General features: G+C 45.5%; 1 protein-coding gene and 1 pseudogene across 1 annotated transcript in view; both read left to right on the top strand.

Moving 5' to 3' along the window:
* Window positions 1–24975, top strand: part of CLNK (cytokine dependent hematopoietic cell linker) — a 106403-nt gene that overhangs the window by 68044 nt on the left and 13384 nt on the right. The window contains exons 9-16 of the mRNA XM_023536621.1: window positions 4299–4324; window positions 4544–4563; window positions 5294–5296; window positions 5630–5740; window positions 12243–12270; window positions 15830–15848; window positions 17693–17774; window positions 21282–21322. Coding sequence (XP_023392389.1) covers window positions 4299–4324; window positions 4544–4563; window positions 5294–5296; window positions 5630–5740; window positions 12243–12270; window positions 15830–15848; window positions 17693–17774; window positions 21282–21322 — 330 coding nt within the window. The remainder of the gene's footprint in view (window positions 1–4298; window positions 4325–4543; window positions 4564–5293; window positions 5297–5629; window positions 5741–12242; window positions 12271–15829; window positions 15849–17692; window positions 17775–21281; window positions 21323–24975) is intronic.
* Window positions 1894–1999, top strand: LOC111745736 (annotated as a pseudogene).

Raw genomic sequence — 24975 nt, 5'->3', positions numbered from 1 at the left:
AAGAAAGAATTTCGTAAGCGGGACTTCATTAAAATAAAAACTGCTCCATGGAAGACGATGTTAAGAGAATCAGAAGACAAACCGTAGACTGGGAGAAAATATTTCCAAAGAACACATCTGATAGAGGACTCTTATCCAAAATATATGAAGAACTCTTAAAAGTCATCAAGAAGAAAACATACAACTTGAATGGGTCGAAGACCTTAACAGACACCTCACCAGAGATCAATGGTTGGCAAATAAGCACATGGAAAAGAGGCTCCACATCACATGTCGCTGGAAAAATGCGAATTAAAATGATAAGATGCCACTGCACACCTACCGGAAGGGCCCAGATCAGAACACTGACACCACCACATGCTGGTGAGGACGCGGAGCAACGGGAACTCTCACTTTCTCAATTTTTCTCTTCTCACAATGGAACAGCCCAATATACAGACACGACACTTCTAAATTTCATTTGCTTTATTAACATTTTCTGCACCCCTTTCCTACGTCTAAATAGGCAGCAAAACAATAAATCAAGTCCCGATGTGTAACCTTGGCCCCCTTTTGTGGTGTCAAAACTTCCGCTATGGCAGATTTCAAGTTACCAACGTGACGGTTAAGCACGGCGTTGGGAAGCGATACTATTTCATCGTATTTCCGCCACAGACACAGCAGAGCTCAGTAACTTTGATAGCAAAAACAATAGTAGATGTAATGGCATCATTAGGAAGTCATGAGTTTTGACCAGGAGCTGCCTTTGTTTCTGATATAACCTACGTGTAGGTTAATATAATTTATTTTTAAATAATGGCTGTGTTTAACAACTGCGCTGCAAAACCCCTGAAAATGTTTAACAGTCAGCTCTCCTCAACCGGCACAAGCTGCTCCAACACGCCAGAAACAGGTCTCGCCATACTTTCTTTTTCTCCAGGAGGTTTTGCTATAACTTCACAGACCCTGGATTTCACCCTAATAAGTTATAAAGGCAATGGTCAAACTGGGTCCAACAGATTCTACAGCCGCGCTGTGTGCGCCTCGCGACACTCCCCCTCAAGAAGCAATAAATTTGGCCACTGAAGTGAAATCTATCTTGTCTGAAGAGCAAGTTAGGATGCTCTGGTCAGACGGTGCTAATGATGCACATGGCCACCAGGTGGCAGCATGCCAGCCTCCTCCTAGTGAAACTGCCTTATTGAAATTCAAAAAGAGAAAGGCCTGGAAGAACAAATACTTGGATCTTCTTGAGTGACAGACAGGAAACTTTTCATAGCGTTTCAGAATATTTGGGTACTGCATCAGGAGAGCAAATTGCCAGTTCCCTTACACAATAATACTAGTCACGGGGGTATGCAATAAAAGCCATTCCACACATGAATTCCCATGAAGCATGAGTAACTGTTCTTCACCTTTCCAGATGAGAAAACTCAGTCTTTCCTCAATCCGTGTGTTTTTTCGTAAATCTTTGTTGAGCACCTATGATGGCACCCACGGTAAACAGCAGAATCAAGATTCAAACTCGAAACGTACTTTATTAAACAAGCCGTACCCCAAAAAGAATTTTTTGGTTGGACTTGATCTGAATGGTCATCAAAGCCATACGAGCGTATGACACGTTGCTTCACCTGTTCTATCCAGTTTTCTCACTTGCAGAGTGCCTGACATTTATCTCTGCATCTCGGTTTGTAAGACTTCAGTTATCTAAGTGATGACTAAGAGAAATGCGATGGCATAAACCACTGCTCGTTGGCATATTGAGAGAGCTGAAACCCTCAGGGATTTTTGCTACTGTTGCTAATAATCGTACACAATTTTTTTAAGTGAGAAGAACGCTAAGCGATGCCAGAGGAAACTTTACATTGTAACGAAGACCCAGGACACATGGGCCATGTATCAAAAAGATGCACAGCCTACGGCCATACCACCCCGAACACGCCCGATCCCGTCTGATCTCGCAAGCTAAGCAGGGTCGGGCCTGGTTAGTACTTGGATGGGAGACCAGGTGCTGTAGGAGTAAAAAAAAAAAAAAAAAAAACGATGCACAGTGGTTCAGACAAAGCTCCTCCCTCAGCCCACAAGACACGTGTGATCAGGGCGCGGCCCCCACCTACACCGTCTGACCTCGGGGCCTTTGCACGTGCTGACCCTTCTTCAGTCAGGAATACTCATCACGTGACCTGCTCCCTCAGGTTCCCCTGGCCTCTGTTCTCAACACCTAACCAACGGGGAATTCCGGGATCTAAACAGCGGTAGCCGCGCCCCCCATCTCACTGTCCATGCCCCCACCATCTCCCTCACCCGGCTTCGTCTTCCTCTGTAGCGCTTTTCATCACCTGTCATCACATACTTCTGTTTATTTGCTTTCTATCTCCTGCTGCTGAAATGTAAGTTACGTGAGAATAGCAGGTTTCTTCCTTTTTTTGGTCTGATGTTCCCCAACAACGGCATCAATAAACATATTAAAAACGAATCCATGCCTGGCACATGCTATGTGCTAGATAATAAGTCAAAGAATAAGGAAGAGGATGTCTCTCTCTAAGCTCACCGTCACCGAAGCAAACGAGGTAGATATCTCTGAAACAATCAATGGGACATGGCTATTGACTTCCAGACTCTCTCTTTATTGAATTTTTTTTCCCAGTGAATCGAATTGATCCCCAAGAGATAAAGTGGTAGCTATGGGAAAAGACCTCTTAGAAAGCTAGCATCTAGCTCCACAGGTAAAGTCCTCGCCGTGAAAGCCAGGTCATTCCCTGGGAGCTCCGAACTTCACAGGAAGCCAGTGCAATACGGGGAAGTTAATCTTATACTTTCTGATTTTCTGCCTTAGGAAAGCATTGTGCGGGCTAAGCTTTCTGTTAATATCATTAAAAGAGCCAGAGACATAACATTAGCCAGACGGCAGCCATTGTTGAAGTACATCCTGGGTCATATTCTGTGATTTGACAATGCCAGGAACATCTGTGATTCCCGTTTGCCATCAGCATTGGAATTCATGCGGAGAAGTCCATCCTAGCTGTTTAAAAAGCATTTTCAAAAAAAAAAAAATGGAGAATGGTAATTTTTTTCAGTGAGGTAGTAGTTATTTTAGACCTAGAAGAGCCCTTAAAATCACCCGGACCAGTAAATATATGATCAGGTTGGGTTGGGTTTTACCGTGCTCTTTGGGGACAGCAGGAAGTAGATCAAAGTGGAGGCTCCTCGGCGACAGAGAGTGATGAGCTGGAAACAGACCCCAACTCCCCAGGGTCCTTAGCCATCGCCAGAGGGAACCCAGGGATTTCCCTCCAGTTCTCAGTGGAGGTTTAAGTCTCCTATAACAGGAGACATACGTTGTCCCGCTGACTCCCCCCACAGCCCTATAAAACAACACTTCTTAATGCCACATCCACTTTTACAGATACACCAGCCTTGCTTTCTCAAAGAGGCTTCTCTGACGCCCCAAACTTAAGTCTCCCACATCTTCCTTTAATACCATCCCTCCTCTCCTTAAAAATTCTCGTCACAGTTGTAATAATATTCTCACTCCTTATCTATCCAGTGCCTCTCACCTTCCCTACCGTGTCCCAGAACCTAGAACGTGGCCGGTAAACAGAACTGTGACCATGGAGGGGAAGGATCCCATCATATCTGTCTTTTTATGCCCAGTGCCTGGTACCATGCTTAGCTCAAAGCAGAAGCTCAGTCATTGTCTTTGACTTGGATCGAGTTGTGGAAATGGATATCACACTATGTAGAAGTCAGGAAAACCTTTTCTGAGCCTCATTCAGGCTTTTCTAGGCTCGGGTGGTCTCCAGCGATTGTCCTGCCTAGTTCGTCCTCTGTTTTGTCATCTATGAAATAAAGCATTGAGAGTCTAAGGTCTGCAGTTTTATCTGGAAAATTCTGTGATGCTCCATGTTCCCTTGCTTGGAAACGTTCAGTGAAAATGTCGGGCTGGAACTCGAATTAACGACGTGACTACATATGTTTTTTAAAACGCTAATTCCAATTAAGAGTCTATGGTGAAGAGGGGATCGGAGGCGTCACGCCCATATGATGAAATCTCATTCTATGGTTTACACCCGGGTGGCTGAAAGCCACCTCCACGTGCCTCGGTTTCTTCATTTCCGGAACAAAACAGTAAGGATTCGATGAGATCACGTGACTGAAGAACTTAGCTTGGTGCTGGGTGCCTAATTAGATATTAACAAATGTCAGTTGGCATTATCATCAAGATGATTCAAATGGGAATGAGTTCCATGTAAACATATGTCAAAATAGCTTGGTGACATGTTCCACAATCTCACTGCTGTTTCCCTCTTCCGTTTTAGGAGACAAACCCCCCAAAGGAAGCAAGGTAAGAGGAATCTCTATGCGCGTTTGCTCCTTCCCCGTGTTCTGGAAGCGTAGGAATGTGGACGGACGATGCGAAGGCTTAAGTAGATCTTGGGAAAAATAGATCCTGGAAGTTGGATTGGGATTTGTCATTTCTGTTTGTCAAGCAAAAAACATCGTTAACCGGTAGCTCTGCTCAGAGAACAACAAATTTAATGTCTGCCTCTCTTTCTTTTTTCAGACCCCTTTACCGCCTCCTCGGTAAGACACTTAAATAGTATTCTGCTTCGCTATATCCTTAATTAGCTTCAGAATTTGAAAAGCGCCAGAATTTTTTTAAAAAAAGAGAAGCACGAAAATTTGACATCGACACTCAGTTGGCCGACGGATGAGATTAAACAAGCCGTCATTCATCCGTTTAGCCATTCGTGCATTCACGGTCGTCTCTCCCATAGACCTGACTCATCCTTTCCGGATCGATGCATCGCTTTTCCCTTCTTTTCTATTTTTCTCCCTTCTGTCGGCCCAGAAATCTGTCAGACAGGACTGGCGCTGGGAAACACCCTCGAAAGACTTATATAAGCATACATTTATGCAAATGCGCACGCAGCATGCGCGCACGCGCGCGCGCACACACACACACGCGCGCGCGCGCGCGTGCAGGTGAGAGCCACAGACTTGGCTTCTCGGGCTGTGATGAGGCAGCCGCCCAGTTGTCCCCGCGGGCCCGTGAGTCCTTCCGCCATCCCCGTCACTGGCGATCGCATCGCTTCTCTCTCTGCCCAGCTAGAGGGACGTACCTGAGCCCAGCACTGTGCCTTTTTTCTCTCTGCATCTCCTGCGTCTTCCAACAGTGCCTGGCAGACATTACAAATGAGTGAGTGAATGGTGAATGAGTGGGTGAGTGAGGCACGCATAGACTTTCAAACCTTTTCCTGTCTCTCTGGGGGAGTTGAAACAGCTCGGGTCCTCCAGTCTGAGATAAACGAAGGCTGTTACCATAGTTTGTCCCCGGGCCTCCTACAACTCAAACAGGTTGTAGCACGCCGAGGAACAAATGGCAACCTGTAGCAAATTACATCAGGAAAGAGAACCAAGTCAAAGAGCATGATGTGGGATGCAGACTCGGGCTCCCCAGAGGTTTGGCTGTCTGATATGCGAAGCCGCCTGGAGGGCGTCGGCCATCCTTGCAAAGCATCCACAGCTAGAAACTGATGTCTCCAGCCCAGAGCTGGGGACACTGAGGGCAGGGCTGTGGGAACTCTGGGTCTGAGGAGCCACCTGTGCGGCAAACCTTCTCAGTTCCCCGCTGTGACTCTTCCCACAGGCCACCTGTCACTCTTCCCAAGAGGTACCAGCCCTTGCCTCCCGAGCCGGAGAGCAGCAGGTGGACCCCCCCGCAGAGGCACACCTTCCCCGAAGTCCAGAGAGGGCTCAGGTGAGAGATTGGCTGTTGCTGCTGCCAAGGTGACTAGGGAGATTGGGGGGCTGGGAGGGTGACGGAGACAACCCACCAAGTAACCTCAAAAGAGTCTCCCTCATGGGGTGGGGAGCCAATTAGACCTTGAGGGAAAACAGTTTTAGAAACTCGTAGTTGGATTCTTTCTGGAAAATACGGCTTCTTTGTAATACAATGAGTTATCGAAAGAATGGTTCATTTGAGACCTGAATTAGTTATTAAAGAAAACGTTAAATGACAGAACACAATCTGGACTTTTCATGTAAAAGCCAAAAGGTGGTTCAGACGATTCGAGAATCGGTATCGGTCCCTGGCTTCCCATCGCCCAGGCTGGAGGAATGCAACCACGCGTGAAAACCCATTCGTCAAAAACGTTATTGCCTTTTTGACAAATATTACAAATTCATCCCTCTGGTATTAAGTGCTGATGACGGAGGCCCACTGCCCCAAACGGATGGTGATTTGGGCAGCCGGCTCCAACCACAAAACGTGACAAACACGAACGTGCACATCGTTTTCCCCAAAGAGTTAGAATTTCCAAAATTACCTTATTGTAGGAGGCGGAACAGAGATGAGCATGTCCCCTCTTGTTCCCACACAGCGTGAAGGACATTTTCTTACTTACTGCAACCTTGATCGGTGGGTCGGGGCACAAGCCATCACTGAGTAAGCGTTTTCCGTGGATACAGAAACTCAAATTACCCGGCATGTTTTGAGCTTCCATGAAAAACCCAATCATTGCTGGGATGTTAGAGAGCCTAAAATGCCATTTCCCCTCCTAATTTTCTGGCGAACGTCTCTTCATCATTTCACCCTTCACAACCCCGCACAAACATAGGGCTCTCAGGCTGCAGCCCCCTGCCCTCTGTCCCCTTCTCATGGCACATGTGGGGCAGGGGTCTGCAACTGGCGGTGACTTTGCCCCCAGGGGAGTTAGCAGTGTCCTCAGCCCTTCCGGTTGTGACAGCTCAGGTGGTGGAGATATTGGCTTCTAGTGGGTAGAGGCCTGGGATGCTCCTCAACATCCTGCAGGGCGCGGGACGGCCCCCCCAACAGGGCTAGGGGCCTAAGACAGCAACAGTGTGAAAGAGGCTGAGAAACTCAGACTTTGGGCGAATGACTAACGTTCTCTGAGGCCAGGGTTTTTCTCAGTGGTAAAGTAAGGACGGTAATGACATCTACCACCTACCGCAACTGCTAACGTGAGAATTAAGTCCTGCACAGTGCCCGCCCAGCATACATTTATGCCCAACGCTTGTTGCATCTTTAGTACCTCGAGCCCTTTCCCATACGTGCCTTCGCCGCCGTGTAATACCCGTGGATACAAGTCGGTCTCTTCACCCCACAGGGAGGGACCACCTCGTTGCAATCTGCGTATTGCCTGGCATGTGGTAGACATTTGACAGGTGTGTATTTCCTCCGGCAGCTTCCTAAGAGCCCGAACCAGACTAGGGGTCACCAAATGTGCCCGTTTGGGGTTCTGTTTTCAAAGACAGAGAGACTGGGAGGCATCAACAACGATAGGCCATCAAATCCACGGGGTGACGCCATCAGAACTGGAAAGGTAAAACGTGTCACCCCTGAAACTACTGAGCAAACGGCCTCAGATGCTAAGAACAGATCGAAACTCCGAGAAGCCAGGAGACAGGAAAGAGGAAGAATCACATACCGAGGGCGACCGGCTTGTTTCGTGTGGAGAGGCGAGGGCTTATCTTAGGACGTGGGGGGCCTGCAGGCCGGGCATGGGGCCCAGCGGAGCGGTTTCTGCCCGGATAATTTCGGTCAGCTCTTCAATAGTTCCGAGGCCCACTCTCCTTATCTGTAAAAAGAAAATAACCATCCCCGTGTGACAGAATGTGGTGAGGAGGTATGCGATTTTTCCAAAGCACCTATGACACTATCTGTCACTGCATAGGGAAGAAAGGAAAACGCTTAAGTCACATCTCCCAGCTGTACCCGACACAATCAGGTGCCCGTAACCCTATGTGCTCGGCAATAAAGGCTGTATATGTTAATACACTGTTTCCCGTCCAGGCTTTACGTTAAAATAATTAGGAAAGGGTTTTATTTTAAGCACTGGTCCCCAGTATCTGCTTTAATTGCTCTGAGAGAGGAGACTTGGGTATCACTATTTTTTAAGGCTCCCTGGTCAACTTGATGGGCAGCCAGGGCTGAGACCCCAGAGGGGACAGGTTCTGGAACACCTGCCACTTGCGCTCCCAAGGGCCATCTGTACCCAAGCTTCGGATGTGGAAACGGTGACCCTTTATCTGCAGGCCGATCTCTGCAGCCCGCATGACGCCTGGGCCCCATGTAGCCGTCTCGTAGTGCCGGAGTCTTCACGCGTTGGTATTGCGTCTCTCCGGGGCTTCTGCCATTAAAGTTTACTACAGTTAGTTGTCCAATCATTTTTAGATGTGATGAGAACCGGGCTGGATCTCTTCACCGTAATTTCACCTCGCCTCCTTGAATCCTCCCAGCAGCCAATAAAGTATGACTCTCCGAGATTTAGGAAGGTAAAAAGCGCCCGACCCAGTGGGTGGCACGTAGTAGGTGCCTGATAAAAATCACTCTCCCACCCATTGGGCACATCATGTCACTAGGATTCGGAGCAGTTGGGTGAGTCAGTCAAAGTTACGGGCCGGTGTATGACTATCGACAGGCAGAAACGTGTGAAGCCCTGCGTAAGAAAGACACCAGGAATGCCACCACGAATAAGAAAGAGTTCCGCTTTGGGAAAAGAGCTTTCAAATCCGTTTTTAGTCAGGCCCCACACGGGTGGCGAGCCAGCCCTTGTTCATGACTCACGTCGCAGGTGCGCAACCCCACGAGGCGGTTGCCGGGTTCACCTACCTGAAGACAGAGGGAACGTGGGAAGTCAGAGCTGCTTCTGCCAAACCCTGAGAATAGTGCCCACTCCCTCCCTAACAGCTGCCCCGCGGGCCCTGTGTGACACAGATCGTCCCCAAGGCAGGCTGTGATTTATGTCTGGCGATCAGTGGGGTGGCGGAAGGCAGCCCAGCAGTGGCAGGCCCTTCCACTGCTCTGCTCAGCCGGCCTGGGTTTCAGCCCCGTTTGTCTCCCAACAAACTGCCATTCTCCCTTCTACAGCTAAGTCTTGGCTTCTCCAAAACAATTGCTGGATGGAAGCTCTTCAGATAAGGAACTTGCCATTTAGGTCACTCGTTGACAACTTAAAACTAGAAGAGAGCTTTAAAGTTTGGGGACTGGCAGTTAGACATTCTCAACCATTACAGACCATTATTATGCTTTTTGTAATCTCTATGCACCGAATTTTTTTGCTCAGCTCATTTTTTTTTTCTTGAATATATTGATGTAAAAGAGAAACATATCGCCGTAAGTAACTGCGACACAGTTTCCGACCAAAACTTTGAGCCTGGGGAGTTTTCTGTTCAAAGGGAAGAGATGTAAATGTTAGGGGGATGTTTAGGACACACAAACGGCCACAGTCTTTCCTGGACATAATTAGAGAGACGTTAATAAGGGAATAACGTCCAACTCTGTATGCACCGAAACTTCAATACACGGCACATGCACCGGATAGAATGGCCCTGGGTAATTGTAAGATTCATTGACATTTGCTGAGCTCCAGGTACACACGGGGCGTGCTTTGTGGTCCGTGAGGTGCATCAATTCAGTCCACAGCAACACAGTGCCGGCAGCCGTGTCACGACCTCCGGTTCACTGACGGGGACACAGAAGTGCAGAGAAGTCACTGAGACATGACGTCTCCTTTCGGCTTCAGCAAACTCGGTGGCCTCAGCAAAATGTCATCTAAATAAAGGGCCTGAAATTTAACAAACAAAATGCCCATTTGCCTAACCACGCATTTCCCTTGTTAGCCGGCGATGCTGGCACCACATGGACTCAAGCAATCTCAGCGGCAAAAATGTAAATTCTGATGATTTGGGAAATGAAAAAAGACTCCTTATAGGTATTGAGAAACCGTAGTCCTTTAAAAAAAGAGAACTATGGATTACGAAGAAGACAAACAAATACTCATTCATGCATGGAATCTATTGATTTTAGAGTGTGAACTTCATTATTACTATAATTTTGCAAGATGCTGCCATTGGGGAAACGGCACGTGGGAACTCTCTGATTTATTATTTCTTGAGATTGCCTGAGACCTACACTTCTCCAGAATAAAAAAAGTTTAATTTGAAAGAAAGCGTGACTGTTAAAAAACATTCTGCAGAAGTCAGGTGTGATTTTATTCCAAGTAACTTTACATGTGTTATTTCGTGAGAACCTTAATCAACCCTCTTTGTCACCATCTGGATTTACTCATTTTCCAGGTGGGAAAACTAAGCTTCAGAGAGGAAATTTCACTTCTCGAGGGTGACAGAGCTCATGGATGACAGAACAGGGATTCAGGTCCAATTCGTTTAAAACTGAGCCCCAAACCAAGGAAAGCTCAGGAAGGGCTATTTTTGTAGTTAAAAGCATTATCCTGAAATACACGCTGAGTACCTATTATTATGTGCAGAAGAGGAGGAGGGAAAGCTTAAACTATGTATCCCACGACCATCTCCAGAGACAGAACATGGGAAATTTACCAACTGAAGGATGCTCTCCGAGAGGCAGTGGGGTGCTGTGGGGAGGCGGCCAGCTCTGCCATTCCCTGGCTTTGTGTAGGTCACATAACAGAACCCACCCCTACTAAAGCCAGAAGCCTTTATTTTCCAGGTGAGGGGAGAGTCTAGCTCTTAGGCTCTTGTCAAAAGGGCCATTTCCATGTCCAGATATGGTCGTTAGGCATAGAAAGGACTTCTTGCAATTACTTGGGTTCGCTTAAAAAATACATATATATATCAAGTGTACATATAAATATATATATATATATATATATATTTAAAATTATCAGTTCCAAAACCTCGCTTTTCTGAAGCCTCATATTTCCATCTATAAAGCATATTGCTCTATTTATAAATCTAGTGATTTTTATCTAAACAGAAAGACAGTCTCTCTTGCTTATCACAGGGAGGTTAAGGAATCTTAGACAGTAAGACCTATTTACAAACTCAGTTAAATCTCCCTAGACATTTGAAATGCCTTGCTACATTTCACTTACTTGATTTTTAAGTGCTGACAGGGCGGGTTTAAACCCTGACAGGCAAAACATTAACAATTAATTTTTGTAAATCTAAGAAATGTACAAATATAGAAAAATTCAAGTTCTCTTAGACAATTCCAACTCTTTACAAATGGTGTCAAACATAGCTTGACTCCTGAAACTTAAAATCGTAAGACTAAAATCGGTTAAACGCTTTAAATCGAAGCCACATGGCCAATCTGTCAGTATTCGTAAAACACCAGAGACCCTGAAACATGGAAAACACTGAGATTAGCCTCAATTTACCCCCCAGGTAATTACTGCTGTGGGCGTTTGTTCTCCTTTATTACATTTAATGATATTTCTTTTGTCTCCGCCTGCCCCATTAGGAGGATGGGTGCAGACGTGCAGGCTCAGAAGGGCCGATGACACGGCTAAACGCTGGGACCTCAGTGTGGGTGCCAGCTGCTTAGAGATCTGAGACCCGCACATAGCATCTGAGCTACGCTTGCTTCTGGGAGTCTTACCTGATCCAGGTGCAACTTTACAGCTCAAGGTCAACAGGCTTCAACTAAGACTAGTTTTGCAACATCCTTAATCTCCTCATATTTCTTCCGTACCAGACCCGGGCGGAGAGAATGTGCACATCACCCCCCCACCCCCACCCCCTTCAGAGCCTCCTCCTCGAACTTCGAGCACATTCCAACAACAGCGCTCCCAAAAGTCCCGTCATTTCGTTTGTATCTCTAACAATTTTAACAATAATCTAAGAACACCTTTGTGGCCATTTTGCAGATGAGGAGAATAAGGGTTGGAGACATTAGTTAATTTGTCAATATAAATGAAAGGCTTGGAGTTTCTTCCAAGACCTGTCCAGTGTCCACATCAGCAAATTGCAGGCTGAATTCTTTCCATCATTCGGTTTCATGTTTTTTCTGTCTCAGATCTCCTGTCGTTATCGGCAGCCTTCCTGAAATATCGCTCTACCTGACAACGTCATACTTGAAACTCTTTATACTTCCTCAAAGCAAAAAACTAAGAGCTTTAAAATCAAGGTAATGATAGCAGGTCTGACGGTGCTAAAGAAATTTGACACAGAAAACCAAATGTCAGGAGAACGGATGATGTTATTTAAATTCTATAATGAGAAGCGACTTTATACACATCCTTTCCATCACCGCCTTTTATATTGACTCCTAACTTCTTTTGCTTAGAAAATTATGAGAAAAATAACCTGACTTTAGTATTATAGGATGATGATAAATATCACACTGGACTATATAGGCTATGAATTTGGCAAAAAAAAAAAAAAATGTAATCAAAGGTTTTTAAGGGCTCTGAATGATTTTATTTTGATCATTATGAACTGTATTTTATGTAACACTGTATTTCTTTTTCTTGCAGGCAGATAAGCTTAAAGAACTTAAGCGAGGTAAGTAGAAACTTTGTGCTAGGAAAAGAGAGACGTTTTTGTGCCTTAAGTGTCTGCAATGGCAAGATACCACTTGCTTCAGATACTCGATCACAATTATCGGAATAGCTATGCTCAATAAGTATTATCAGCCCTATTTTAAAGGTGAGAAAGCTAAAGCAAAACCAGGTCCAGATTTTAAGCCAAGATCCTGTCTTGCCACCATATTTAGGTGTGCATTTTGCTACCAAACTGGTACCAGGAGGAGAAGAGCATGCCTAGTCCCCACAAAGTCTTCTCCCGTGGCACCACAGAAATCAAGTGTGCAAATCTGTATCACACCCTGCCGTTTGTTCTTCACAAGAAAGACACCACTGCAACGTAGAAGAAACATAAGCTACGGAGTCACACGGACCTGCGTTTGAATCCTGCTCTGCCACCTCCTACTTCTGTGAACTTTGGCACATCTCCCCTTCCCCGCTCCACCCCGGTTTCTGTCTTCCCAGCCGTTAAATAGAGATGGGCACACTCCAAAATCAAAGTAAACACGTAAATGAGGTGAGCGGTAGAGGCTCAGTATATGGCATGAATGCCGGGTAAGGTGGACACGTCTTAGAGCCCCCTTAGATGTTTACTTCCTTAAACCCTCAAAGAGGAAGTTCCTTAAGGTGGAGGGCGCCCCGTGACTGGTGAGATGTCTGCGCCCAACGGCCGACTTAAGGGATTCGGTCCTCGTCTTAGGATCTGGCCGATGCTCTCACATCTAAACTGCAGAGGTGGATTTTTCTTGCTTTAATGGCGTTAGGAGAATGTGAAAATCAAAAGTCACATTTCTAGCTTGTGACTCAAACCAGACATTTATCACCTCTCATCCATAAGACAGTCGTGTCAAAGAGAAAACCACAGAACTGCTGAAGAAGAGGCCAGCCCTGGTTCCATTCGGGACTTCACTGGCTCATCCCTTTGTGGGAGATGAACTTCCGGTATCACCAGGAAGGAGAAAGTTGGGTGTGGTACCCACTCATCCAGAGATTCTCCACCCCTTTCTTCCTGTGGGTCAGATTTATGTGTCCCAAGTAGCAGATGGCTGCCACTCAAAGTAACCCATGGCCCAGAACTCACTGGTCGGTCTGAAAAGAGTCTCAGACAGGAGGGCACAAGGAAGCCAGCCTTGGACAGAGGGTCACGCAGGACTCTCCTCGTGACTTTGACTGTCATCTGCTAGCAACAGCCGCCGTCTAGAGAACAAAGCCTGGTGGGAACACACACTCTCCCTCCTCATCTTTCACCAAGATATCTCCCCATGGTTTGTCTGGGCTGAGCGCCAAGGCCACTTCTCCACCGCAAAAGTCCATCTCATAGGACAAATGCCATGCTTGAATGTGTGTGACCAGAACCTTGGGGACCAGGATCCAATTACGGCCCAACTCAAATTCACAAAGCACTTTATAGTTTGCAAAGAAAGTAGAGACTCATTGTTCTCTCAGGGTTTTGTGAGAATTAAATGAGACGAAGAAGCCTCGGGGAGGTGGAGAGATTTGCCAAGTTTCCCACAGCTGGGAGAACATGGGGCCAGCCCCTGAAAGCTCAAAGTCCAGGCCTTCTCCCCGACCTATAACCCTCGGCCTTGCAAACTACAGGGATACCTCGGAGCTAAAATATCCAAAGGGAAAAAAAAAAAAAGGAGGAGGAAGAGAGGAAAGAAAGACGGGAGAGAGAGAAATAATAAAGAAACCATTACCACTTAACTCGAATGTTTATAGTCTAAAACAAAAAGCGTTCAAAGTAGAGAAACTAGAGGGATTTCACTCCACTTTTCTAATCTCATTTGATTTTAAATTCAGAGCCCTCCAGCAAAAAGTTGACTGGGTATCAGTTAAATAAAACAACTGCTCCCCAGCCGGTCGGCTTCTCAGCCGTTGGTACAGCTCAGCATCCCTCTCCTCTGACAAGCCTGGGAACCACAGACACTTCCGATAGAGCACTTTGAACTGCCAGGTTCAAAGTCCTGGGGAAGCCTCAGTGGGGAGACTTTCGAACCACTCATTAGAATGGATTCATTGCCCTTTTTCCTTCGCCTATAGATTTGCCTTGATTCGCTGTTCGTGAAGAAATGTATGCCCTCTTTCTAGAACCCTGAGGGACGCCAAGGTCTTTGAAACAAAAGGGCTTATCCGTTGGCGAGCTTCAGATAACACCTGTGATACATCGCTAAGCTGTTTGTTGCTAAAACTTTCTTGCCTGTGAAGCAAACAGGAGTCGGGCTCCAGGGTCAACTCAGCTGCAGAAAAAAAAAAAAAAAAAACCAGTGGGAATCTGAGTAAATGACACCATTTTGTTTGGACCTCATCTGCAGACCGCTGGCTTTAACTTTTCTTGGACGTCAGACCCTTTTGAAATTTTGATGTAAGACATAATAACCCTTCCTAACCCCCGGAAAAAAAAAAAAAAGCACAACTTTTAAAGGGGAAAAAAAACATTCGGCTCTTAATTTCAGAAGCTTCTTGGACCCCACTAGGTCACCTGGGGACCTCTTCCATCCCCTAAGTTAAGAAACTTTCGTCTAAATGATACCTGCGCTCCTTCTCAGCTGCATGAAATGAACTTTAGAAAATTATCTGCGGTTAAGTAAACCCTTCGGCAGATACTGGACTTCTTGTAAGGCTTTTTGCTTCTTTAAAAGCAGTGTGGGGCCCCAGGGTGCGAGTCCAGCAAGCACACAGCTTTTCATAACGAAAACTGATCAGGAATTCTCTTACTATTAAGGAAAGGAAGAGAAGGGGTGTCTGGAAAGATAAATGGCTACATTTAAAAAGAATAAAGTGAATATTTTCACACTCGCTTTTTTAAACAAAGAAAATTAACAATAGCCTCATCACTTAAACACAACCTCTATTAACATTCTGTCGTATCTCTTCAAATCCCTTTACATACACACGCACGTGCGCGCGCGCACACACACACACACACACCTGCATGTAAATATGTCATAAGCCAAGTTTTTATCCTGAACCGTTTATGTAACATTGAGGCATACTTACAGTATAACCTTATCCCATGCTTTACATAAATACTTACAATACATTTAGAATATTACAATACGTATATGAACACAGCCCCAAAGTTTATGTGATGATCTCCTCTCAGGTGGTCAGGTAGAAGGTCTCCAGTGTCTTGAAACTATAACTGACGATACACTGAGCATCTTTGTATGTGGAATGTGGCCCGGATTTTAGGTTGCTTTCTTAGAAAAAGACTCATCAACGGAATCACTGGCATAAGAATAAGAGCATGTCTAAGTCTCCTGATAGCTATGGTTAGATTGCTTTCGAAGAGTCAGAGCAATTTGTAGGCCCATCAGCAGACCGTATACTTGCCTATCACACCATGCGGAGAGAATTAAATTTTGATTTTTGTTCTGTCTTTTGGAGTATGACTTGTAGTTTTTTTTTTTAAATCTCTATACTAATGAAATTTTTCCCTAATTCTACTGACCAATTGCTCTAAAAACATACATAATGTAAAGTTCCCTATCACCACATTCAATACCTTTTTTTCTTTTTCTTTTTTATTAATACAGGTCCTGGGAACAGAGAAAGGTGAACTGTTTACATTTGTTTTCATACCCTGATGCCATTAGGTTAAGTTCTGTTTACAATGTCAGCCCTCTGTTAAAGGGATTGATGGTTGTTACGCCTGGGATGTATGAGAGTGTGTGTGCGTGTGTGTGTGTGTGTGTCAATGAGACCCAATGACTCAGGACCTCACAGTCTGTTTAAGATTCCTGCTGTCTAACGCGGGTGATTTAAGTTAGGGCTGGGCTAGTGTCTTTCTTCAGCCCCAGGCTACTGACAATAAGGAAGCTCACTGTCCCCCATGCCACTTTGGGAAGACTTGCTGGGCCCCTGCTTGAGAGAAGCTCTCGGTCTATCTTTGCACACACACATATACCCTCATCTGAGCACGCACCCACACGTGCACACCGATGGTGTCAGTGCTGTGGAAGCATGCGATCCAATGCTCGCTTGCTGGCCGGCAGGATGCTAAGCAGGTAATGACTTCTTCTCACCTTTGAAATACCGCTCACCATTTATTTAAAATCATGAACTATGAGCAGAGCCGAAGGGCCTGAGCCAAAGTTCAGAGTTAACACAAGCAGCGTAGTCGGAGAAGGTAATAGAGGCCCCCGCCAGCTCACTGCGGCTCGGGCCGTGGTCTCTGCAGATCTCGTGTGTACTCTTCTGCACACTGAGGATGTTAGACTTGAGCGAGGCCTAATCTGGCTTTGTGGATTCCCAAGGGCCCAGATGGAGGACTGGGGGTCTGTTGGCAATTCTAAATAAATTTAAAACCTAAAGAAAACCGTGCCCTTTGTCGCACGGAAGCTCAACCCTCTAACTGAAGTGTTCAGGCATTGTGGCATCGGCTTGGATGATTGTCAATGCAACAATGTGACATTGTTCAGCTCCCAAGGGGCTCCCAAGATGCTTGGGCGGCTGGCTGTTGATGACACGAAATGCTGTTATAGGCTGTGTGATTAGTGGACCAGTCACTGACTCGTCGCATCTCAAATAATCACATCCTTCAGTCAAAGGTGTCCATTTTGTCACCAATCTTGGACAGAGCACAGAGCAACAACCAGAATTAAGACACGCAGGTGTCTCTATGCTTCCTGAACTTTATTGCTTCCAGCCTCATCAGGGAGAGTGTTTTGTGGGATTTCGTATCAGAGTAGGATCGTATGCCCTTGGGAATTCCGGGTGGCTGGTTAAGATCTACTCGTGATGAAAAGTAAAATAAAAAGTGGCAACAGCAATGGCATACGTAACGACTAAATAACTCCAGTTCATATGGCTGGTGACACTTCCAAAACCTGAGGATCACAGGGGAAAAACTGAAAAAACGCACGCCCAGCGGTAAGCAGGGGGCGCTGCTGTCCTCACAGACCCCTGGGGCTCTCCTGCCCTATCGCAGGAGGGATGCGGAGATTCAGGGGTGCAGGCCAGCACTGGGCGTCCCCACTCCCCGCATCGCCCAGATAGTTCTTAAGTTCCACTTTTTCGTTTATGCTTTTATGCAACTTTTCATGGAAATGCAGAATCCCACTCTGTCCGCTTCCCCTTCGGGCCCTCCCATACCAAACACCTTCTTCCAACGTAATGTTCTGTATTTCAAGAAGTTCAATGATGAGTTCCAGATTTGGCATTCTTGAAAATGGTATCGAATATTCAATATTCAAAGCAATTTTTAGAGCCTCAAGGAGCAGCCACTCCCAGAGGCCAGGGTTGCTACTGAATACGTGGGTTAGAGTGTGTGCTGACCACCAAGGCCCGCCCCTAACCATCGGAGATGACCGGATGAAATCGTAGTAGTTTTCATAGGCCTCTAACGGTCTCCATTTTCCTTTTGCAACCTGACCAAATCCTGTGGCTCCCTTACACAGCTCCTCATCATCGGATGAAGCCAGAATCATCTCACCTGTCACAAAACCAAAGTGCTCCAGGCATCCCGTTGGCCATTGCCAGGTAAGGAGCTGGGGACCCCTCCCCGGGTCCCAGCTTGAGGGCTGGGTCATGTGTGCTGCGGGATGACAACTTGCCAAGGTCCCTGAGAAACGGGAAGTCTTTGGCCTTCGATAAGGAATCACAGCTGTTCTCGAAGCCGATAGCATCCTTCTTCCTCTGCTTTGTGAGTGACTGAGTGAGAGAGCAGCGTGAGAGATTCGGACACTGGATTCTAACCAGACAGGACGGACTGGAAGGTCCGCCGACCAAACCAGGAAGAAAAATTGTCCTAACGCGACTCGGCTGACTACCGCCCAGGAAACTTATGGTTACTTTCGAATTGCACTTTGTAGGTGGCCGGGGCTTAAAAATGCCATTATCTGATGAAATACTCACCTGGTCGAGGAGTCGAGAAAGAGTCGAGGAAGCTAACTAAGGCTCAGGCTGGTGGTTCATCAGCCAAGGTCACTGTAAAGTATTGGGGGGACCGCCTTAAAACACAAGCCGGGGCCACCGAAGTCAGTACTGTGAGTTCCTCGTGACCCTGGTCTGACCCGTGGCTCCAGCCTCGGTTCATGCAACTCGCCCACTCTCCACTGTCACCTAAGGCGTGTGCTACGTCTCTGCCTGTAACACTCGCCCTGTAGTCCCCCTCGTCCCCCCTTCCCTACCTGGAACACTTCTCTCCATCCATCAGACCCCAGCTGAAAGCCACAGTGAATCCAGGAGGTGGTTGTGACCCATTCTCCAGAGGGAATAAACGAGGCCCAGAGACACTGAGGCCCTCGCCATCGAAGCCAAGTGCAGCTCTGCCCTTCGGTGCCCGTGTGGCCTATACTGACTCGATTCTAAAAAGGCAGCCCAGGAATCCCGACCCTTTGGCATCTGCCCATTGATTTTTAACAAATAATGATGCTGCCTTTAATTATCCGATAAAGATTTATAGGGAGCGTGCCCCACTTACGGTGGGACAGAGTGGTGGCTGGAGAAAGTCACTAGGATTAGACTGCTCGGTGTCATCACTGGCAACCGACGTGACCTCGGGCAGTGTCGCCCGTCTTACGGGCGAAGCCAAGAGCGGAGCCAGGCCTGTCTCGAGTGTCGCGTAGACGGCAGCCCTCATTGCCATCGCCATTGGCAGGCCCTGTAGGTCAGGGCGCTCTCTGCCCATGCTCCTTTCCCCTCCCCCGCTTCCTTCCCTCGTCCTACTTCACGTCTTCGGGAACCTGGTGGTCACTCCTTGGCCTGTGGGTGCCAGGACTGTGGCTTCTCATCTCTTATCAGGCCGTTTCCTCTTTAAGGCCTAATCAGACACAAAACTCTTCCCCGGGCCCCAAGTCAATACTCTTTCTTGCTGTGCTTTTCTAAAAGGAAAATAAAACCGTCATATGAGAATGAGCTTTCAGTCAGGCCCACATCTGTAGTAGTTGTTTGACGTGATTTGGCCTCTTTTGCTTAATTTATTGAAAAAAATCTGCTTTTTCTTCTTCTATTAACGGGCTTCTCCTCCTGAGGCCCCTCTGTAGACGCTTTCCCAAGCCGACCTCTAGGCGTTGGGATTCCTGGGGTCCATCTGAGGTCACTGTCTACCACGAAGAGCCGAGGCAATGCCATGCATCCCCCCACCCCACCAGTGTTGAATGTCAACCCTGCACTGATAATTCCTAAATCTCCGTCCTCGTCCCCAGCCACCCTTCACAGCCCCAGACCTATATATCCCACTAGCCGTTTTCCTTAAAGAGGCGACAAACGTCTCAAACTCAATGTTGGGAACCGAACTGTTCACATCTACTTTCATCCCCCAAATGACACTACCCTCGGGAAATGGCGAGCTCTCGTTCCCATCGTCACCCTCCCCACCCAATCTGTTTCCAACTCCCAAAATTCTCCGTCTGAAACATGCCTCGAATCTCTTCGCTTTCCCAGCTTCCAACATCCACCGGCCACCACCGACCTCACCTGGCCTATTGCAACAGCTGCCTAATGATACTTATCTCCATGCCCGACCTTTCATGCAGAAGAAACTGTTTTCCGGTCTCTGGCAGAACGAGCCATGTTTTTGGCCTCTGAGCCTTTGTCCTGCTGCTCCCCCCGCCTCGCTCCTCACCCGTGTCCAGTTCTCCTTTCAGAGGTCAGCTCAGTTAGGGTGTTTCCCAGGAAGGTTTTCCGAAGATTCAGAGCAATTAGTCCTGGGTTATGGGAGCTTCTGCTACCACAGGACCTTATGCTGGGCACACACCTGTCATAGTATTTATCTCACATTGTGATTATGATACAGGGATGTCTTCTCTCTGTAAGTAAGTGCTTTCAGGCAGAGGCCATGTCTTATATTTCATTTTATATTCTCCAAAACATACCAAGTACCCAGTAAGTACTCAACATGTGTTTGTAAAATAAAAGAATCACCGTTTTTATTTTATTTTGTGAGTTTTTTTTTTTTTTTGCTTCAATCTTTATAAATTCTGTGCTTAAGAGCTGAATATCCTCAGAGGATCTTCCTATTCTCGTAACATTTTCTAAAAATCTTGACAATTTAAGGCAGAGAAGTTTTGCTATTCGGGATTTTTTTATCCAGATGTTTATCAAAACCGTATACTGGTTCCTAGTAATGAGATCCTGGTTTTAACACACCCAGAGTCTTGGATGTCAACAGAAGTATGTCGAGGGACAATCACAGTATGGTGGTTGAACGATCTGCCAGCATTTTGATGTGCAAAGCAAGCCACGAGCCAGCTCCCGTGCAGATGACAAAAGCCAGATATACGCTCAGTTGACTTCACCAGTGCTAGAAAGGGCTTGCTTAGAACTAAGCTTAGGTCGCATTCCATTAACCCAGAGGCTCTGGTCGACATCACAATCCCTGGTACAGAATGGGAGCCAGGTAATTAGATTTAACCGTAGTAGCACCTTAAACTTACAACGACAGTGCGACCACAACACGAGATGAACCAGAAAATTAGAGCGGCTGCAAATAAAGCCAAACGTTAAGCAAAGCGCTAACTAGAGTCATCGGCAAAAGTCTTGGCAACATCATCATTGTGCTTAGAAATGCGTATTGGGATTTTTATTGTCTTTTATCATAGTTTTCACAATCTCTTTTGCTTTATGGATTTTCTTTCCATAATCTACACAGTTTTCTCACCTAGCTCACTGGCCATGGCTCGCTCTCTCGACTGGTACGTAACCGCTATGGAACGGAAGGCCCGACCAGGCACAGATCATTTTCTATAGTGTCTAAATTCATGACTTTCAGTTGTAAAAAATCATGATATATGCTCACCCAAATGACATGGAAAGAACTTATGCGGGTCAGTTTGTTCCATATCTGATGTTCATCTGTGTTGGGAAGGGAGAGAAAGACCTGCCTCTTCTTGCCTTGCAAAACAGACACTTCTTCTAGCTCATCCAGTAAGACATAAAGTGCTTGACAAATGTGACTCAGGCCATTACCGATGACCACGCCTCTGAGTGGAATTATACCCAGAATGGGAAATACTAACGTTCTTCCAATTCTCACATTTCCTTCAGCTCTTCATTCATGACGAACAACCACGGCATGCAAAACCGAGGTAAGAACACTTTACCTAAGAAAAGAAACAGGTAAATCATCACACCACAATACTCCTGCAGTGTGACAGCTTTTGTAAACCCCAGAGTTGCTGAGATGATGTGTATAAATGTAATTGGCTTGCTTTCACTGATAGATACTATTCCATTGCGTTAATAGAACAATATTTATCCATAAGTAAATATAATCACTTAGATAATTTCCAGTTTTTTCCTTCTTATGAACATTATATTATGAACAATTTTGTAGATATCTTCCCATATACATAATGCGTACATGTTTTCCCATGTGCAAATATAAGTTCCCTAAGAGTAAAAGCTCTAGGTCTTAGGCTATTCCTCTCTTCACTTACACTAGATGGATTTTCCAAAGTAAGGATATCATTTAGTTTCGCCAACTACTTAGGAGTCCCCCTTACTCCCCAACCTCATCAACAGTTGTTTTGGACAAAACTTATAGCTTTTGAGAATCTATTTGGGCGTAAAATAGATTTCTCTTAAGACTGTGAAATGGAGAAAATAAAACCAACCTCTCTTACTAATTGTAAAGCAAAAGTCAAAAGGACACCATATCCGTAGAGCTATCTAGAGCAGCATGTAAATATAGAGTTCGTTTCTATTGGTGTTGGAATTTGATATGATTAGTATTATGTTGCCCAAACCAGATCTGTCGTGTTCACCTGTCTGTCTTCTCTCTACATGCCGTGGGGGCCAGGACAAACTCAGTCTCTCTCCGCTGTGCCATAGGGAGCTTAGGGCTAGAGGAAGCAGACTCCAGCAAGTAGAGTGGAAAGACCGGGGGCTCTGCTGACCTTGGTTCCAATTCTGCCCCTGTCCCTACAACAGCGTCACCTTGAACGAGTTAATTTTAGGAACTTCAACCTCCTCCATCCATAAAACTCAAATAATGTTAACTCACAGGGTTAATGCGCACACACGCACACACATACACACACACGCCGCCCTCTGCTAGACACATAGTAGACAACTGACACATTTTAATGTTGTTCTTTTTCCTGCATTCCCTTTCCTTCTCGGGGGATTCATTGCCCAGTTGACCCCGTTAGAGCAACAGTTTCCTCCATGGCCTCCATCAGGTTTTTATATTGGATAAGCTAATATGGGAAACACATTTCCCCTGATGTACACTTTGCTAATAAGAGGTTCCCAAGGGAGGACTAGCTTTTTAAAGGAAGGTGGCTAAAGGGGAGTGTGATTAACCTGATGTGTTCAGTCCCTGGGACTCGAATGTCAGGAACAGTCGTCCTGGAGGCCAGATCTCAGTGTGTGAAGATGGAGAGACTGGAGTGTCCAGATGGGAGGTCCAGGGGATGAACAGCCCCAACAGGGCACGACTTAGTGGGCTTTTGAGACCATGTTGCGAGGATGGGGACACAGAATCGTAGCCTAAAGAGGAACCAGGGTCTTGAAAGACAGCATCTCGCACAAATAAGAACTAAAGAGCCATGGAGGAATGTGACGTGGGTGGCCTGCATTGACGTGCGTCCAGGCCAGCAACCTAGGGCTGGGCGTAGATCATGCATACAGGGTCTTGAAGGTTGTTCTCTGCACATCTCAGAGGTCACAAGGTTGCTTAAAGAAACAGCCTGGGATGGACGACGGAAGTGTCCAGGCCTCCAGAGAACTACAAACACCACTAATTCTTCCTGCAGTCAACAAATAGCCACCAAACACATGGTTTATACCCAAAATTGGGCTGAGCCCTACAAATGCAGAACAGAGACAACACAGTCCCTCAACCAACCACAGTTTAAGCACCACGATGCCCCTCCATCAGCTTACTGAACAACTGTCAGTCTACTAGGTGAAAATGCATCTCGGAATCACAGTGCTTGGAAGAAATTAAGTGCACAAAAATCAGTATGCAACCCGGGCTCTCGCAGAGTTCTCAGTCTGGCGGGCTCTCTAACGCTTATTGGTTTTCATGTGAATGCGTCAGGTGACGCAGGCAGCCCTCACCATGTAGAACGGTGACACCTACATCTCTGTCGATGTAGATATTACCATCTTTATTCTACGAGTGAGAAAAGATTTTGGAAATGTTCGCTTATTCTTGACAGTTCGACTGCTCCTTGATAGACAGCCTTCTCTCAATTCCTTGATAAATGAATTCGAGCTAAGCTGTCAGGAGCCTAAGCAGATAGCTCTCAGGACAAATATCCAGAGAGAGAAATTTTAGAAGAATATCCAGGCAGTTTGGTTATACTCCAAAATAGTGTGACGTTACTCTCCAAGTCTGGGATGGTGGATGATTTGTTTTCTTTGTGGTTTTTAGTGTCTCTTCACTAATGTTTTCTTTTTCTCTCTGTATTTTGTTCTTTAAAATTTATGGCTTTTTTTTTCTTATAAGGTTATTTTTTAAATTGCCTGTAGGGTAAATTAAAACGTGCTAATTAATAGGAATAGATACTTAAAATAAGATGCTTTTATTATCAGTTACAAAAGAAAGATCTAAACTGTGTTTCTGTAATTAATTATGTTAATGCTGGCAGTAGCATTTATTGAATGACTAATACGTGCCAGGCGCTGTGCTAAAAACTTCACATAAGAATTTTGAAATATTAGCAATTATTGATTTCGGTATGATCTTACAAGCCATACCATCGTTATTAGGCTGTCCTGCCTCAAATTTCATTGACCACCTAAGTTCCTCCACTAGTCTATGTCAATCTCCTCATTGCTGTAACCCTCCGTTCTCCAAGTAGGAGGAGAGTCATCTTTCATGGGGGTATAAAACGCAATCGCAACCTCTTATATAAAGAAAACTTTCCTAAGATTATCTGCCCTTATTTAAAAACAAAATCAAATAAGTACTTACAGTGGATTATAAACACGGAGTGTTCTTTATTCATTAAGCAGAGACCCAACCAGGCCTTTGGGGGAAAATTGCGTGGCCAAGTTGTTCCTTCGTTTTGTTTAACTCATTCTCTGAATAGACTACGAATGCATATAGCTGTTTTCCAATGCTCTCTCTCAAGTAGGGCTTTTTAAATATTCAAGCAAGGCACTCGGAGATCAAATATAATAAATCAGTTGCCACGATAGAATGAAAAATTCATAATTGCTGAAGACTATTATGTACATGGATAGGAAATGTTGATAATGGTTATTTTCTTCTCTCGAGTGTGTTCTTATTGTTTCAATCCATGTTAAAAAGATAGGAGTGGCCACTTCAATAAGTCTCTGTGTACTGCTTCGCTATAATTTAAAGTTTTTAAAAGTCTCTTTTTTTTTTTTAATAGCTCTTTTAGCTTTCTCTTGGCTAGAATTTGCCTGGTATACAGTTCTCCATCTTTTGTTAGTGATCTCTCTGTGTCATTTTATTTTAGGTGTGTAATTAGCACACAACTGGAAGGTTTAAACCAATCTGCATCTGCTTTTTAAATGCTAAGCTTACACCTTTGATGTTAACTGTGATTACTAATATTTTTTTTTTGCTTTTATATTAGTTTGTGCCTCCTATTTGTCTTGCTTTTTACTGACTTTTGGCTTCTTTTCCTGCAGATACTGGGTTCGTTTCTTCTTTATTCTTTTTTCTTTCTTGGAATTTATACTATTCTCCTGTTGGTTTTAATTTTAAATAAAAGCATGCTTGAATTTTAAAACTCTAAAGTTCACATCGTCTTCCCAAACA

This window comes from Pteropus vampyrus, unplaced genomic scaffold (assembly GCF_000151845.1).
Source record: "Pteropus vampyrus isolate Shadow unplaced genomic scaffold, Pvam_2.0 Scaffold163, whole genome shotgun sequence".
Classification (NCBI taxonomy): domain Eukaryota; kingdom Metazoa; phylum Chordata; class Mammalia; order Chiroptera; family Pteropodidae; genus Pteropus; species Pteropus vampyrus.
This window is presented reverse-complemented; position numbering and strand designations above follow the sequence as displayed.